This window comes from Dreissena polymorpha, chromosome 1 (assembly GCF_020536995.1).
Source record: "Dreissena polymorpha isolate Duluth1 chromosome 1, UMN_Dpol_1.0, whole genome shotgun sequence".
Classification (NCBI taxonomy): domain Eukaryota; kingdom Metazoa; phylum Mollusca; class Bivalvia; order Myida; family Dreissenidae; genus Dreissena; species Dreissena polymorpha.
This window is the reverse complement of record NC_068355.1, coordinates 100,921,567-100,940,367: the sequence shown is the minus strand read 5'-3', so window position 1 is coordinate 100,940,367 and position 18,801 is coordinate 100,921,567. Positions and strand designations below refer to the sequence as shown.

Below are 18,801 nucleotides of genomic sequence, written 5' to 3'. Positions count from 1 at the left end.
ACTTACGAATGTTCGTGAATGTAGCCGAATACGATTTTACGTTGCTATCTACACATCTCTCTCTATCTATGTATCCCGATTGTTAACGCCTGTTTTTAAACACGTCCAAGATGGCGGCAAGCAGACGAGAAGTTTGCGATGAGCAGCGAAAATGATAAATAACACTAAAATTTACAGCGGACATCACATGGTTATTAGGAGATAATTTGATGTGTGTGTCAATTAACGCAAAATACTACGTTTGAGATGAACAACAACAAATATTTATTAGAAATCTTCACAGTGAATGTGCGTCACGGAAATCTGTGTTGGGAAATTGGAGTTAGTTTACTCACAAAGTTAAAGCATTTAAGATGGGTATCGTTCGAAAATAAAAAGAGACAAACATGATTTGATTTATATGTTAGTGGATCTGTGTATAATCAGATTCATATGCATATTCTGCTTTATTATGTTTGTCACGCTGTATAGTTTGGTGAAATGGCATTGAACTGAGGATGTCAATTGTGCAAGATATTAAAAGGTAAACAAATGCAATTTATTATTTTAGCTCCATTTAATACAACATTAACCCAGCAAGAAAACTTAAGCATGTTTGTTAATATTTGTTAATGTTTTCACCATATCATATTTTACTTTACAAAACATCCTGAATTAAATTCATACTCTTAAAGAGATTATGATTAAATCATAATGGTACATATATATTGAAGAATCTATAGATTATTGCAAGTTTAATATCCATGTGGAAGGATATTAACTAAACGTTGTAAGAAGACATGAAAGCAACACTTAATAATATAAAAATGCTGTCAAACATGAACTTTGCAATTTTTATTCTGTTCTTATAATCATATTTAAAATGTTTCCCAATTTCATGGTTTATCGCGCTATTTTTTCCAATTTTATGGTTTATCGCGCTAATTTTCCCAATCCAAATGCCACAGGCTGTAACAAAAAAAAGCAAAAAAAATCACTGTTTCATATTATGGAAATTATTTATATGTAAAATATGGGTACTGCTTTATCATCTTGTCAAGAATTTTATTTGTCCATCACGTACATTTATACACACCATAAATGCTGATGAATGTATACAATTTTATAACTAAACCAATAATTCCCAATCATAATAGTTTGAGTAAAGGTAAAGTACTTCTTGACACTTCAAGGCAATTTTTCCTATCTTAAGATTAGTCTCCCTTTTGTCACAAACCTGGCCAAGGCACAAAAAAGGCAGTTTTCTAGCATCTTATATTGTAAATCGCACAATTAAATAATAAATTTAGATAAAAACGTAATGAGCAAACTTACAATTACGTATTTTATAAATAATTTATTTAAAAAATATTGTATGTGCTGTTATTTTCATCTGTCTTAAGACCGTATTAATGGAAATTTACATTAAAGTGATATTATGCGCATCTTACAGTATATGCTATGTTTATAGGTGTCTATCACAACCATTGTTTATTTTTTAGTGTTTTCACTTCATAGACACTTATATTTGTTAATGCAGCATCAACATCATAGAACAATATCACGGAAATGGAAAAATAATGCATTTGAATATCAACCATACTTTCGTTTGACAACTAATGATGCATGTACAATGTGAATCTAAATTAAGTTTTAGTGAAGATTCGTTCGAACGACACACGAACATTAACTCCAATCCTAATAATAAGACAGTTCCTCTTGGCATTGCGGATTGGACAGTCATGTAAAATATCGAATATAATATATATTTTTTATAAAAAACTGGTAGCCAGATGAGTTGCAGATAATTGGTCAGTAACCACATTTTAACTAACTCTTTTGACCTACCGGGTATTAATTCTTTTCAGCTTAATTCAACAGTGAAAAATGCGCATAATATCACTTTAATATATCTTAGAACAAGCGGGCCTGAAAGGCCCAAAGTCGCTCACCCAAGATACAAAGAACTGACCTTCTCAGTGCAGGCCTAAGATATCATTAGAACAAATGTTCTGACATAGTTTCATGATGAGTGAACTATAAATGTAATTTTTAGAGTGCTTACAAGGTTCTACTATAGTAATATTAGGATAAATTCCCCAACACATGTTTTTCAACAGACTTGCACTTTTTCTAAATGATTCAAGATATCATTAAAACTAATTTTCTGACCAATGGATATGAAGATTGGACAATAAAAGTGACAATAAGAATGTTAACAAGATATTACTTTAGCCATATAAGTGAAATGCCCCGCCCTCTGGTGGCCATGTTTTTCAACCAACCGGAACAATTTTCAAACTTGTTCAAGATATCATTGAGACGAATTTTCTGACCAAGTTTCATAAAGTTCAAAAATACATGTAGCCTCTAGAGTGTTCACAAGGTTTTACTACAGTAATTTAAAGTCATACAAGGAAAAATGCCCCGCCCAATTGCAGCCCTCTTTTTCAAACAACTGGAACCATTTTACATCTTATTCAAGATATCATTAAAACAAATGTTCTGACCAAGTTTCATGAAGATAAGAAAATAAATGTGACTTTCGGAGTGTTAACAAGGTTTTACTAAAGCCATATAAGGAAAAATGCCCCACACCCTGGCAGCAATGTTTTTCAACCAACCCAAACCATTTTTAAACTCATCCAAGACATCATTGAGACAAATCTTCTGACCAAGTTTCATGAAGATCGGACAATAAATGTAGTCTCTAGAGTGTTAACAAGGCTTTACTATCATCATATAAGGAAAAATGCCCAACCCCCTGATGGCCATGTTTTCCAACCAACTGGAACCATTTTTCAACTCTTCCAAGATATCATTGGCACAAATCTTCTGACCAAGTGTCATGGTGATCGGACAATAAATATAGCATGTAGAGTGTTAACAAGGTTTAACTATAGACATATGCAGAAAAATGTCCCACCCTTTTGCAACCATGTTTTTCAACCTACTGGAATCATTTTCGAACTCTTCCAAGATATCATTTGGAGGAATCTTCTGAATAAGTTTCATGAAGATCGAACAATACCTGTGGCCTCTAGAGCTTTAGCAAGGTTTTACTATGGCCATATACATTGTATAGCCATATTCTGAAAAATGCCTCACCCCCATGGCCCTCATGTTGTTCAAGAAACTGTGACCATTTTTGAACTCATCCAAGATCTCATTGAGACGAATCTTCTTACCAAATGTCATGAAGATCACACCATAAATGTAGCCTCTAGAATGTTAAAAACCGCACGACGCACAATCATTTTCAAACTCGTCCAAGATATCATTGGGAAGAATTATCTGACCAAGTTTCATGAAGATAAGACAATAAATGTGGCCTCTAGAGTGTTAACAAGGTTCTACTATAGCCATATAAAGCAATGTTAGGAAAAATGCCCCGCCCCCTGGAAGCTATGTTTTTCAAGCAACAATGATCATTTTTGAACTTGTCCACGATATCATTGTGACCAATCTTCTGACCAAATTTTGTGAAGATCAGACCATAAATGTGGCCTCTAGAGTGTAAACAATGCAAATGTTGACACTGCACAACTCACAACAGACGACAGACAAAAGGCGATCACAAAAGCTCATCATGAGCACATTGTGCTATGATGAGCTACAATGAGATTCATTTTAGGACACTCTTATAAGATGGTTTAACAAATTCTAAGGTTAATTTTCAAGACTTAAAATCAAGAAAATACTGCACATTGATGGCAGTGAAATAATCACCTTGTTAAAGCAAAATCTCAGTTTTCGTCAACACAGGCTAACCAGGGAAACCCCCCTTTTCTTACTTGTTAAAAGTAAGTCTTCTTTAAGAAAGAATCCAGTTTTGGCACAGGCTAATGTGGGAGGACACTTTAAGCACATGCATTTAGCCCTGTTTTCCCAGATTGAGGCTCATAAACAAACCCTACCACTGCAAGACTTACCTTATGATGAAGTCAGTGTTGTTGACAGACACTGTCACCCTGACAGGGGGAAGCTGATCATGTCCTTTCTCCATATGGAACTCTACAGTGGCTCTGAAATCAACATGCAAGGTTTCATAATGATTTCTCAGTAATACACGGAGCAATATACCCTTACATATAAACATGGCAGAATTTCATGTTATTTTTTATCCTGGCCTTTAAAATCTGAAACAAAACAATGAAGGGTCTCATAAAGTTTCCAAGATTCTTTGTGTATTATTAGAATGTAGTGTTGAACAACAATATCAACATACCATCAAGTCATTTTAATTTATGAAACTTTATACATTTTCAAGGGCCACAAAAAGACAAAACTAATGAACAAACAGAATTTGAATGCGACTGGACTTTCTCTTGGAGGTTATTTGGATTTTTCTCTGTCAACCTGTATCACTTTAGTAATTGACAAATACTCTCCTTAATAACATGAATGGGATAATATGCATATAGAATATTTCATGACAAATCTCCACATCAGGTCTTTAGCCAGGATAGGATTTGATAATTCAATAACCCATAATTTAAAGTCTAGCCCTCATCTAGTAGAAAAGTTTAACTTTGTTGGAAACAGTCATAAAATTATCAGTGCCAAAAGCATCACAAACAAGCAAATTTGTTGAATTGATATCTCCCGCCAATATGCTTCTGGACAAAAAAGTATTATATTTGACAGTAAAAAAAAAACATTTTTTCAAGATACAAAGGGCCATAACTCCGTTATTAACAGATAATGTACAATGCCATTTGGTGTGCATCATCTTCTTATCCATATATATATATACTCATACCAAGTTTCAATGAAATCCGCCAAAGCACTTCCAAGATATGGCTCCGGACACAAAAAAAGCATTTTTTCAAGATTCAAAGGGCCATAACTCTGTTATTAACTGATGGTGTACAATGCCATTTGGCGTGCATCATCCTCTTATCCATATACATACTCATACCAAGCTTCCACCAAAGCACTTCCAAGATATGGCTCCAGACGGATGGACAGAAAGACGGACAGAAAGACGGAAGGACGGACAACGCCAAAACAATATCCGTACGCCTATGGCGGGGGATAATTATAATCATAGGCTATTGTCAATTGGTCTCATGCCATATTCAGCCATCATAGCTCCAGACCACAGCATTTGCACAGGCTGGTCAAGAGCTGACTGCTGATAATAACGCAAAACCTTGCAAGGATAGCTCATGACCAGACAGGTAGCAGACAGGATAGTTCATGGCCAGACAGGTACCAGACAGGATAGTTCATGACCAGACAGAGAGCAGACAGGATAGCTCATGACCAGATAAATAGCAGACAGGATAGCTGCAGACTGCATGATTGTTCAAGAGCTATTCTTGCGGCATATCATATGGCATAAACCCCATTTTTTCATGAAGCCTCTTCTATTGTACCTGAGCGCATTCTTGAGTAACTCAACCAGTATGTAGTCTAAGGGCGGTGCTACATATACAAACTCGCTGTCTATGTGCCCCTCAACCACCACCTGTGGGGACATCCCAAACTTGTCATCACAGATTTTCCTGAAAATAGATAGGAATGGAATTTATCACAAATTGTTCAGTTGATACAAATATATTCCCAGATATATAAATATTTTTTTGACAATGGTTGATATGAAGTATTTTTCACAAAAAAAAAATGAATTAGGAGGAAAGTTACTTATTACGAGAATAAGGAACATGCATAACAGTATGTCATCAAACCAAATCATCAGGACACTTGCTTCTTTAATCAAGAAGGATTGTTTCCATGATATTTACACTGTGAAAGTCATCAATGACTCAAATGTTTACACTGATTTTAGTTCTTCTGTCTGCAGTATTTTTTTAACAATTATTTTATGATCAAGTTACACATGTGTACATAGAGCCTGGGGAACCGTATTCAACTTGGCTCTAGGATAGGTGCTCTGCTCAAAATGCAAAATAAATTGATTATAAATTTGTCTTCACTTCACTTTTTTCTTCAAATCCTAAATACTGCAAAACGTGGCAAAATGAATGCCTATTTTAACGGTAGAAAATTGTGTGCTAACTTTATAGGCATCAATTTTGCCTATTGAATTTAATTTATTATCCGTAATTTATGTATTTTTTTGCTATTTTCAATGGGTCAATACTATCTTTTTATGTACATTAATTCCAATGTAATTTTTTCTTTCATAAGTACTACATGTACTACATGTACTTAGTTGCACTTCTATATTAGGTTACGACACATGGCCTGTATTAACACGCACGCTTTTCCTGCGAGAACTATGTTTCGCGCTCTTATTAAAACACCACTTTTACATGGCATTCATGTATAGTGATTGGTGCAGATGCGTACAAAGGGACTTAATTTGCATTTAACTTCTCATTAGAAACCATGCTAATTGAAGTTGACACCAGGGGGGGGGGGGCAGATCTCTGCCGACTTAATTCTGACAGAGGGCAGTTCTCCGCCTCCATTCAACTTTTGCCTCAATAGGAGACCTAAGTGTAAAAAGATTGAAGGCCAGGAGAATTTTTTTCTCCTGACATGTTGTCTTCTGATGGCACTGTTGAAAATAATATATTAATTTAAGAGTCTGCCTTAACTTCATATACACTTTTTTGTTTCCATGTTTAACAATTTGTAATGAAACCCAATGTCCGTTTGTGACAGCAGTATTATGATTAATTTTTTTTTAAACATTTACTGACAAATGACCTCTAAAAAAAGGTGTGTTGCGCATAAAACGTTATATTGTTGATCATGTATATCCTAAATTCAATTATTGTTTCTAATACACTTTTTGAGTTATTGCAGTATTTAGTGTCATGCTATAAAAGAAAATTGGCTATTCAATTAACCGAATTAACCCATATTTCCTATCAGTATATTTGGAGTTTTTACAACGGAAAGAGATGCAAATGGTTTGGTGTTTTCAATTTCTATTAAATTAAACGAATTATTTGATTATCCGATACATAAGTGAAATCTACTGTATTTATAAAAAAAGTCACTTAAACTATTATCCCTTATGAGTGTACCAAGTTTCTTGATAATATTTGCCATACTTTTTAAATTATTTAAGCTTTAACAACTCGAAAGACAGATTGGCAAACACATGGAGAGATTGACAGAGAAAAAACAACAACCCTCTTTTTGATGAATTACCAAATTAACCTGATATATGACTTCCTGGGAAAGGTGTCTTTGTAGGCCATTATGAGTTGACACACATAATATTTAATAGCATTCCATAAGAATAAAAAATTTATATCAAATAAAAAAAATCAAATAAGTTATTTCAAAGCTGTTGAGTGTTTGTATACAGTGTATTAATGAATTATGACGATGCCTTGGTAATTTCAATTTACACTTTTTAAAATTGTGTCAACCAGTTTTCCCACTGTATATAATGTAGGAAATTAAAATATACCGCAATAACTCTAAGTTTTCAGACACTTAAAAAAATAATTATTATTTTTTGTGGCCGAAAATTTAGATATGAAAATATTCCAAAAACTACAGTTGTCCGAAAATTTAGAGAAAAAAAATAAGGTGCCTTTAAATTAGAATTATATTGAAATAAATGCAATAAATCAATGGACAGTAATTATTTTGAGATTATCTCTTATTTTTATGCTTTAAAAATAAATACAACTTCACAGCTTTGCTAATTCTTGCCTAAAATGATATATATGAAACAAGAGATGTGTTTGTCAGAAACACAATGCCCCCTACTGCATCGCTTTGATACATGTTTTTTACCTTTGACCTTGAAGGATGACATTGACATTGAATTTTCACCACTCAAAATGTGCAGCTCCATGAGATGCACATGCATGCCAAATATCAAGTTGCTATGTGAAGGGACATAAAAGTTATGAGCATTTTTCGAAACCTAAACTCGAAACCTAACACAAAGTGTGACGGAAGGACAGACGGACATTCAGACGGACTGACGGTCCAATCTCTATATGCCCTCCTTCGGGAGCATAAAAAAGAAAAAACAGATAACATTCTGCTTCCTAAATTGGACAACACTGTTTCAAATGCTGTTGGGTGAATCCATTAGTTTCTTCCAGTATTCATGGTTATTTACCCAATTAGGCAAATATAATGGTCCATTGCCCTAAAGCATGCATCTGCCAGGTTTTATTACCGTAATCTGGTTGTAAAAATCCATGATCAAAATGTCATTTAAGAGCGAAAGCAAGGCCGAAGTCTGTAGAATAGCACAGTCAAATATACTGTCCGAAAAACTAAAGAGACATTAATTATGGACGAAAAGCTGTATGCCCAAAAATTAAAAGTCACGAAATATAATTATTTTGCTTGAAAAGAGGGTGTTTCAAAACTAAGAGTGTCTGAAAACTTAGAGTAAGTACGGTAATGTGGGTTTTAACAATGCCAATATGGAAGATCACAAACAATTATGGATATCTTGGTTCTATGTATTACAACAGGTGAAGATAATTATTACAACAAGTGCAGACAGAAAAGACAATGAAAATCATCGTCCAAGTCTGACCCAGGTCTTACCTCACTAGTTCTCCCTTGTCACGGATTAATTTAGCAGGAGAAAAATTCAACTTGAAGATGCCAACATGGTTTAACTGAAAAACAAAACATCACCTAGCATTCATCACATCAGCACCTCTCTTACACTAGCTGCAAGTGATTTCATTGGTTGATGCTTATAATGATGTTTCTTCTATATGTGGTGTAGTGGATATAGTGTCCGCCTACAGATCGGGGGACCATGAGTTCAATCCATATAGTCGCATTCTTTAGATCTCCGCCATAGACACCAAGTATTGGTTCTTGTCCCAGGAAACTGACTCGAGAGCATTTCAAATAAGTATAAGGCTTTCTATGCCATCAGGTCAAAATAAATATTCTTAAACTCACATTATCCACTGAGAGAAAAATATGTTGTTTGGCTTAAAGTTTGGGATTTTTTAGGTCAAAACTAACATTATCTGCAGACAGACAAATATGTTGTTTGGCTAAAAGTTTGTTTTTTTAGGTAAAAACTAACATTATCCACAGATAAACAAATATGTTGTATGGCTAAAAGTTTGTTGTCAAATAAGATAAATACATAACCTTACTAATAGTGTGTGCAATGTTCGAAGAAAGACAAAAAACATTTGTTAATCTTGACAATATGCAAGACAGCCAACATTCTATGGTTTTTATAAACACATAAAATGACATGTCAAAACCATTTTCAGTATTTTTTTCATTTTTACATTTAATAAAATTTAATTAAATTAACAGATTCATCTGGATTTTTACTTCTATTTTTAGCCTGTTGTAGAGCATACGGAGCAGAATAAAACTGTCCCTTATTAACATAGTTCCTTTAAAGGGGCCTTTTCACATTTTGGTAAATTGAAAAAATAAAAAGTCATTTCACATTCGCAAATTTTCATTTTAGTTATGATATTTGTGAGTAAAACAGTAATACTGAAGATTTATCATGCTCTAAAAAGCTATTACATGCATCTTTTGACGATTTAAAAACCTGAAAATTATAAAGCTTTGCAACGCGAAACGATTGGATAATTAGAAGAGTTCTGTTGTCGTCGTTACATTTTGTGAAACTACGAGGATTGCTTATATATATAAGTATAAAATACATCCGTCATTGTATGAGCAAGAATGGCTGAGTGGTCTACATGCAAAAATCTCTGAAAAGGCCCCTTTAAAACTAAAAATAGTATGATGCTGAGTATCATCAATAAAACATGTGTAACTGAATAAACTCCCTCCTTTGAAACATTATCTAAGAGTAAAAAAGTAATTGTGATATGTAGTACACCTATACCAAAAATCATCAACATTTTAACAACTACTTACACAAAAGTGTATCTAAAATGATTAAACAAAACCTTTTTAACAAAAAAAGGAGATTTATAATAAGTTGAACAAGCAAATTTGTTGAATTGATATCCCCTGCCAACATACTTCTGGACACAAAAGTTTTCTGGACCGATGGACAACGCCAACTGCATCATCCTCTTATCCATATATAATACTCATACCAAGTTTCAATGAAATCCGTCAAAGCACTTCCAAGATATGGCTCCTGACACACACAAACAAGCATTTTTTCAAGATACAAAGGGCCATAACTCCGTTATTATCCAATGGTGTACAGTGCCATTTGGCGTGTATCATCCTCTTATGCATATATATACTCATACTAAGTTTCAATGAAATCAACAAAGCACTTCCAAGATATGGCCCTGGACAAAAAAAGCATTTTTTAAAGATACAAAGGGCCATAACCCAGTTATTAACAGATGGTGCACAATGCCATTTGGCGTGCATCATCCTTTCATCCATATATATATTCATACCAAGTTTAAATGAAATCTGCCAAAGCACTTCCAAGATATGGCTCCGGACACAAAAGTGCCGGACGAACGGACGGAAAGACAAACAGATAGAAGGACGGACAAGGCCAAAACAATATCATTCTGCCATCTGTTATACTGTTGTTGTTTTTCTTACAATCATACTTTGCCAACTGTCTGCACTGGTGTCCATCTACCAGTTTAAACATTTACAAGTAACAAACATTCATCAGAAGCGTTACTTTTGCAAGAGCAATTCTATTTGGAAACATGTAGCTATGAACATTTAATAAATTTAAAGAATAGGAAGAAAATCTGATTCTTGAAGACAAATTATTCATAATCCCACCCAAAACGAAATAATCCCTTTGAAAAGATCATGTTTTCATAAATACAATGAAATATGAGTGGTGCTCTGAAAAAGGGTCTTAGTGTATGTGCTTTAAGTGTTGGCCCAGATTAGCCTGTGCAGTCTGCACAGGCTATTCAGGGATGACACCTTCCACTTCATATTTTTCGTTAAAAGTATGTCTTTCCTCAGCAGTTTAGGAGGAAAGTTTTGTCCTTGATTAGCCTGTGAATACAGCATAGGCTAACTGAGACGACACTTTATGCACAGGCATTAAACCCGTTTTCACAGAGCAAGGCACATATTTAACCGCAGATATCTCACCTTGTCCTGTCTCAAGGCCACATGGTGCTCACAGAGTATACGGATGGCCAGCCGCGATGTCAACGTTCGGTCAAGAAACTGGCATATAGTGTCCTCTGCCTAAAATGTCACATGTGCAGCTTGGAATTAACACATGTAAAGGGCTTTTGGGTTTTTGTTTTCTTTGAATTGCTTTAAAAATCACATAAGACACAACCGATTAATTATTTTTTCATGTTTTGCCACAAACATTTGCACTATCAATTACTAATAGATACATTTCCAGTCATAAAAAATCACAAAACAGATAACAAACACATTACAAGTTAAGCAAGAATTATTTGTTCACAAAAGTATAACTGTTTATCGTGTGATGTCCATGACCAACAATTGTATATATTTGCATTTTACTAGAGTTGTAAAATTGTCAGAACAAAGGCTGTTTGTAAAACATGCATGCCCCCCATATGGGCTCTCTGTTGTAGTGACAGCCATTGTGTGAATATGTTTTTTGTCACTGTGACCTTGACCTTTGACCTAGTGACCTGAAAATCTATAGGGGTCATCTGCCAGTCATGATCAATGTACCTATGAAGTTTCATGATCCTAGCCATAAGCGTTCTTGAGTTATTTTCCAGAAACCATTTTACTATTTCGGGTCACCGTGACCTTGAACTTTGACCTAGTGACCTGAAAATCAATAGGGGTCATCTGCGAGTCATGATCAATGTACCTATGAAGTTTCATGATCCTAGGCATAAGCGTTCTTGAGTTATCATCGGGAAACCATTTTACTATTTCGGGTCACCACGACTTTGACCTTTGACCTAGTGACCTCAAAATCAATAGGGGTCATCTGCGAGTCATGATCAATGTACCTATGAAGTTTTATGATCGTAGCCATTCGCGTTCTTGAGTTATCATCCAAAAACCATTTTACTATTTCAGGTCACCGTGACCTTGAACTTTGATATAGTGACCTGAAAATCAATAGGGGTTAACTGCGAGTCATGATCAATCTACCTATCAAGTTTCATGATCCTAGGCATAAGCGTTCTTGAGTTATCATCCGGAAACCATACTACTATTTCCGGTCACTGTGACCTTGACCTAGTGACCTGAAAATCAATAGGGGTCATCTGCGAGTCATGATCAATCTACCTATCAAGTTTCATGATCCTAGGCCTAAGTGTTCTTGAGTTATCATCCGGAAACCATTTTACTATTTTGGGTCACTGTGACCTTGACCTTTGACCTAGTGACCTGAAAATCAATAGGGGTCATCTGCAAGTCATGATCAATCTACCTATTAAGTTTCATGATCCTAGGCCTAAGCGTTCTTGAGTTATCATCCGGAATTCATTTTACTATTTCGGGTCACCTTGACCTTTACCTTTGACCTAGTGACCTCAAAATCAATAGGGGTCATCTGCGAGTCATGATCAATGTACCTATGAAGTTTCATGATCCTAGGCCTTAGCGTTCTAGAGTTATCATCCGGAAACCATCTGGTGGACGGACCGACAGACGGACCAACCGACATGTGCAAAACAATATACCCCCTTTGCTTCGAAGGGGGGCATAAATATAAACAGTGCAATAACTCTACAAATATGAGTGAAATACTAACAGTTCCTGCAAAAAGCCCCCACCCACACAAGAGAGTTACCCAAATTTAAAGTTGAAAGTTGTTTTGTAGAAGAATTCCCCTAGACAAGTCCTGGTCCATTGACAGTGAACAGAAAGATGCCAATGGTGATTCAGGTGATCTCCTAATCTAGGTACCAGGTAGTCTCCTAATCTAGGTACTGAAAGGTATTACAAGGACAAGGAGACATGCCCACTCTACCAGTATGTACTTCCTGCACTCTGAGAACCCCTCCGCTAGAAGGGAGACAACTTCTCGGCCTTGGTCCAGTAAATCCCGCAGCATGACCGAGAACACTTGCTCATCCTCTATTGTTTTGATCTTAAATGGATACAAATTAAAACTTTTCATACTTCTTCTGCAATTTCAATTGTTCAAACCACACATTCTGTAACTATCAAAGGAATTCATAATCCGTTTTTATGATTGATGAAACCGTTTTCAGCTTAGTTATATTTAATACCTTTTGCACTTTCTTTTATCAAAGAATGTGAGAATCTGGTTCTGTTGGTTATTTTATCCCTTTTTACATGTATATAACTAAACTTAACTACATTTTTTGATTAACCATAATGATTAACCATACAGACAACAATAATAATTACATTCTATGTACATATTGTTATGTCTCAAAATTACAAATTAACAAGGGACAAAGTTGTCACAAAACCAGGTTTTCAATTTGAAAAAAAAGTCTGATAAAGGGAGACAACTCAAACTGAACTGATTGTTTATTATTAACCCCCTTTGTTTCAAAATAAATCTATTTTTAGTCATGGCGACCTTGACCTTGGAGATATTGATGTAATTCTTTCGTGCGACACACTGTCCAATGATGGTGAACAAATGTGTCAAATTATTTTAAAATCTCACAATGTATTACATAATTATGGCCCAGACAAGCTCATTTATGGCCATTTTTGACCTTTGAACTCAAAGTGTGACATTGACCTTGAAGATATTGACGTTATTCTTTCGCGCCACACACCGTCTTATGATGGTGAACAAATGATTTTAAAATCTCACAATGAACAACAAAGTTATGGCCCGGACAAGCTTGTCCCGCCAACCCGCCAGCCCGCCCGCGGACATTCGCCAATCTCATAACCAGTTTATTCCTTTGGAAAACCTGGTTAACAAGGGCTGTTTGTAAAACATGCATGACCCCATATGGGCTGTCAGTTGTAGTGAAAGCCATTGTGTGAATACATTTCTTGTCACTGTGACCTTGACCTTTGACCTAGAGACCTGAAAATCAATAGGGGTCATCTGCCAGTCATGATCAATGTACCTATGAAGTTTCATGATCCTAAGCCAAATTATTCTTGAGTTATCATCAGGAAACCATTTTACTGTTTCGAGTCACTGTGACCTTGACCTTTGATCTAGTGACCTGAAAATAAATAGGGTCATCTGTCAGTCATGATCAATGTACCTATGAAGTTTCATGATTCTAGGCGTAAGCATTCTTGAGTTATCATCCGGAAACCATTTTACTATTTCAAGTCACTGTGACCTTGACCTTTGACTTAGTGACCTGAAAATCAATAGGGGTCATCTGCCAGTCATGATCAATGTACCTATAAAGTTTCATGATCCTAGGCGTAAGCATAATTGAGTTATCATCCGCAAACCATTTAACTATTTCAATCACTGTGACCTTGACCTTTTACCTAGTGATCTGAAAATCAATAGGGGTCATCTGTCAGACATCAATGTACCTATGAAGTTTAATGATCCTAGGCGTTAGTATTCTTGAGTTATCATCCAGAAACCATTTTACTGTTTCGAGTCACTGTGACCTTGACCTTTGACCTAGTGACCTGAAAATCAATAGGGGTCATTTGACAGTCCTGATCAATGTACGAATGAAGTTTCATGATCCTAGGCGTAAGCATTCTTTAGTAATCATCCAAATACCATTTCACTATTTCGGGTCACTGTGACCTTCCCCTTTGACCTAGTGACCTGAAAATCATTAAGGGTCATCTGCCAGTCATGATCAACATACCTATGAAGTTTCATGATCCTAGGCCTAAGCATTCTTGAGTTATCATCCAGAAACCATTTTACTATTTCGAGTCACTGCGACCTTGACCTTTGACCTAGTGACCTGAAAATCAATAGGGGTCATTTGACAGTCATGATCAATGTACCAATGAAGTTTCATGATCCTTGGCGTAAGCATTCTTTAGTAATCATCCGAAAACCATTTAACTATTTCGAGTCACTGTCACCTTGACCTTTGACCTAGTGACCTGAAAATCGTTTGGGGTCATCTGCCAGTCATGATCAACGTACCTATGAAGTTTCATGATCCTAGGTCTAAGCATTCTTGAGTTATCATCCAGAAACCATTTTACTATTTCGAATCACTGTGACCTTGACCTTTGACCTAGTGACCTGAAAATCAATAGGGGTCATCTGCCAGTCATGACCAATGAAGTTTCATGATCCTAAGCCTAAGCGTTCTTGAGTTATCATCCGGAAACCATCTGGTGGACGGATCGACGGACGGACGGACTGACTGACGGACGGACCAACCGACATGTGCAAAACAATATACCCCCTCTTCTTCAAAGGGTGCATAAAAATGTATTCACTTGAGTTTAAAAAACAACAGCTTTTTCAATTTTAGGCAACAACAAATTGATCAGATATCCAATGTATTAAACGCAGCTAAAAATTGATAAATAAAACACAACTTATTATTGTTTAACTAGAGTGCTTCCTATGTTTTACTATTGTCATATAAGAAAACTGCCCCACCTCTATGGCTGCCACATTTTCAACAGACCGGAACCATTCTTGAATTTGGCTTAGATATTATGAAAACTTATGTTCCAAGAAAGTTGCATGATGTGCCTTTTCAAGTATTACCAACCTTTTTCTTTCATTTGACCTAGTGACTTTCTTCAACCACTTGATACAGTTTTGAAATAAGCCAGAGTTCACAAGGTTCATTTTGATTACGCACTTTCGGCAACGAAAAATTGAGGGGCCATCCACAAGTCGCACTATGAGTATATTGTGACCAGGTTGAGCTTAATATCATTTAGTGAAATACAAATGGGCCATGATCTGTGAAAAAAGGGTTTAATGCATGTGCTTAGAGTGTTGCCCCATATAAGCCTGTGCAGTATGCTAAGATTTTTGCTAATAGGAGATTTTCTTATAATAGAAAATATCATAAAAGCGGAAAGTGTCATCCTCGATAAGCCTGTGTGGACTGCACAGACAAATCTGGGATGACACTTTACTCACATGCATTAAACCCCCTTTCCACAGAGCACGACTCAAAGTTTTTTTTATTGCTCAAACAGTGCATGTCTGATTCATGCAAGTCCTGGAACACTGCACATGGCTGACATTACTTTCAGCAATTATACAAATTGAAATCTGTTGAAACAAGTAAAAAAAATGTTGAATTTTGTTGCTTTGTTTTAACACCAATACTTAAAATGAAACAAATATTAACCCTTTCAGTGCTGGAACCGAATTTTGAAGGCCTTTGCAAACAGTTTGGATCCAGATGAGGCGCCACAGAACGTGGCGTCTCATCTGGATCCAAACTGTTTGCTATTCTGATAGTATTCTTTGAAAAAAATCAAAGAAAATGCTAATTTTAAAAATTCAGCAGATGACATTTTAGCAGCGACAAATTTCCCAGCATGCAAAGTGTTAAGTATTAATTGTACAACTTAATATTATTTAGCCTCACTTACCGGTTTAAACTTGTATAGTCTCTCAAATGCAGTGATGTACATCTCTAGCTGCAATAGAAGACACACAAGTTCATACATAAATAGGAGTGGCTGGGGAGCAGGATGCAACATTTATCAAACACGAGGGCCATAATGTCCCTGAATTTCTCTCCTTACTTGAAATTTAGGCCTAAGCAGACCTAATTTTTTAAAATATAAAACCAAGGAAACCATTTATCCCAAAAGCTGGCACAATTTTAAACCATAAAGTCAAATTTGAATAAATTTGGTAGAGGACCATCATGCAATTTAACATGTTATAGTACCTAATAACAAACCTAACAAAAATATGGTTTTCACGAGATTTTAAAAATCATTTTGATTTGAATCTATTCATGTTACCTCTGTGGTGTGGGCATTTTTTTTCCAGGAGCATATTTTTAACAAATTTTGATACTCTGCATGTTGTTAGATATAAAATATTAAAGCTTTCAGCTCATGGTTAGGAGGGAGTGTGTGTTTTTTTCCACACTGTACATGTACAGAAAAAGTTACCAAAGAATGTGGCAAAACTTGACCCCAGTGTCATGATTTGAAGACACTTCATAGAGTACCACATATGTTGCTATGCCAAATATTACAACTCTGGACCTTGCAATTGTTGTAATAACTGTATCCGTACATAAGTCTGAATATTTAACCACGAGACCACTGGGGTGTGGAAATCTGTTACCTTATGGGCACGTTTTAATCACAAGAGGCCCATGAGGGCCTGAATCGCTCTACTGGTATAACACTATGCAAGTTTGGAAAGAATAAGATGGAAACTGTGTACTAAATCGCGCAAACAAGGAGAATTTTCTCAAATTCAAGGGGAGATTATTGTGTACTTATTTCTCCGATACTGCTCATATTCAATAGGGTTCAAGTCCTCATTGATATAAAGATACTGTGCAAAATTGGATGAAAATTGTGGAATTTATTGCGTAAACAAGCGGGATTTCAAAATTTTCTCACATTCAAGGGGAAGTAATTCTGAACTAATTGCTTCGATATTGCTCTTTTTACAAACGGATTTGAGTCCTCATTGATACAGAGACACTGCGCAAGTTTGCCAAGAATTGGATGAAAATTATGGACTTAATCACATACAAAAACTGAATTTTCATTTTTTTCTCAAGAGTCCTCATCAATATAAAGACACTGAACAAGTTTGAAAAGAATCGGATGAAAACTGTGGACTTTTTCGCGTAACCAAGAAAAAGTCTAACGCATGCTCACACACGACAGAAACCACGCCATGACAAGCTCTTCAGGACTTCGGCCAGTAGAGCTAAATATTAGGGTTAATGAAGGGTCACTTATTTTGTAAAAATCTCTGAAGCAGTTTAAAGATTTTGCATGGCTAAAAACAGATTCTGCAAAGCCTACCACCTTAATTAGCTATCCTTAAGCACTCTGTGCTCATGTTAGTAAGAGAAGAAAAAGTTGCAGATAGGTCATTAACACCCTACCACCAAAAGACACAGACACATTGTAAATTTGCCTATCTGTGAAATATATTAAATAAAATCAATGTTTCAACCATAAGCACATTTTAATCATGCAGCAAGACTGCCTCACTGTATACTCACCACCTTGAAGATGGTCTGGTTGTTGACAACATTGTATGGCAGGCCCTGCATGGCCACTATACGGTGAGCTATCCGAACAGGCAACTCTTTCTGGAGGTACTTGGCGCGACCCTGTGGTTAAAGAAATTCACACCTGGCTGTTTTCATAAAGCATCATTAGTTGAGTTTAATCCGTATTTTGAAACTTTTTCTGAACTGTATCCTTCCATGCAAAAAAAAAAAGGTTTTGTGATTTGTTCTCAGTCTAAAAATACATGTAGGTCAATATCACGGTCAAAATGAGTGCAGATGCTTTTTTAAGAAATTCCCAATTAATACTTTGAAAACCTGTATTATTTCCCAATGTGGTAATTTTACAATCCTAATATTCTGAAATTTAAGATTGTACCCAAAAGGGCCAACAAACCAAGTGTAATATATAGGAGATCTTTAAACATGACTTTATCCTTCACCTCCAGCTCCTGTTGTTTTTTTCAACATAAATTTGATTACTTTGTTTCTGATTTAATATATGTATCCCGGAAAAAGCTACTTTTTGGAAAAAAAACACTAATCTGCTGGTACAAATAAACATGACCCATTTATAATCCTTTCAAAATCACACTCCGTATCAACCGTTTTAATTTAAAGTAAGCTATCATTGGTTGATTTAATGGACTAGCGTTGTTTGTACCGGGGTGATATGTGGGTTTTTCTAAACTCGTGCTTTTCCGGGATAGATCTATTACTGGAGTTGAGCTAGTGTAACCCATATAAACATGACCTAGATTTGTGAAACCCTACCCATCACTTTGTCAAACAAGATGTGTTTGTGAAACACAATGTCCCCCTATATGATGTTTGACCTTGTAGGATGACC

General features: G+C 35.7%; 1 protein-coding gene across 1 annotated transcript in view; it reads right to left on the bottom strand.

The window, feature by feature from the left end:
• LOC127842804 (3-methyl-2-oxobutanoate dehydrogenase [lipoamide] kinase, mitochondrial-like) overlaps window positions 1–18,801 on the bottom strand; it is a 63,315-nt gene that overhangs the window by 26,741 nt on the left and 17,773 nt on the right. Inside the window, exons 3-9 of the mRNA XM_052372544.1 lie at window positions 17,943–18,053; window positions 16,330–16,377; window positions 12,806–12,925; window positions 10,978–11,076; window positions 8,482–8,555; window positions 5,361–5,489; window positions 3,912–4,004 (exon numbers count right to left, since the gene is read on the bottom strand). Coding sequence (XP_052228504.1) covers window positions 3,912–4,004; window positions 5,361–5,489; window positions 8,482–8,555; window positions 10,978–11,076; window positions 12,806–12,925; window positions 16,330–16,377; window positions 17,943–18,053 — 674 coding nt within the window. The remainder of the gene's footprint in view (window positions 1–3,911; window positions 4,005–5,360; window positions 5,490–8,481; window positions 8,556–10,977; window positions 11,077–12,805; window positions 12,926–16,329; window positions 16,378–17,942; window positions 18,054–18,801) is intronic.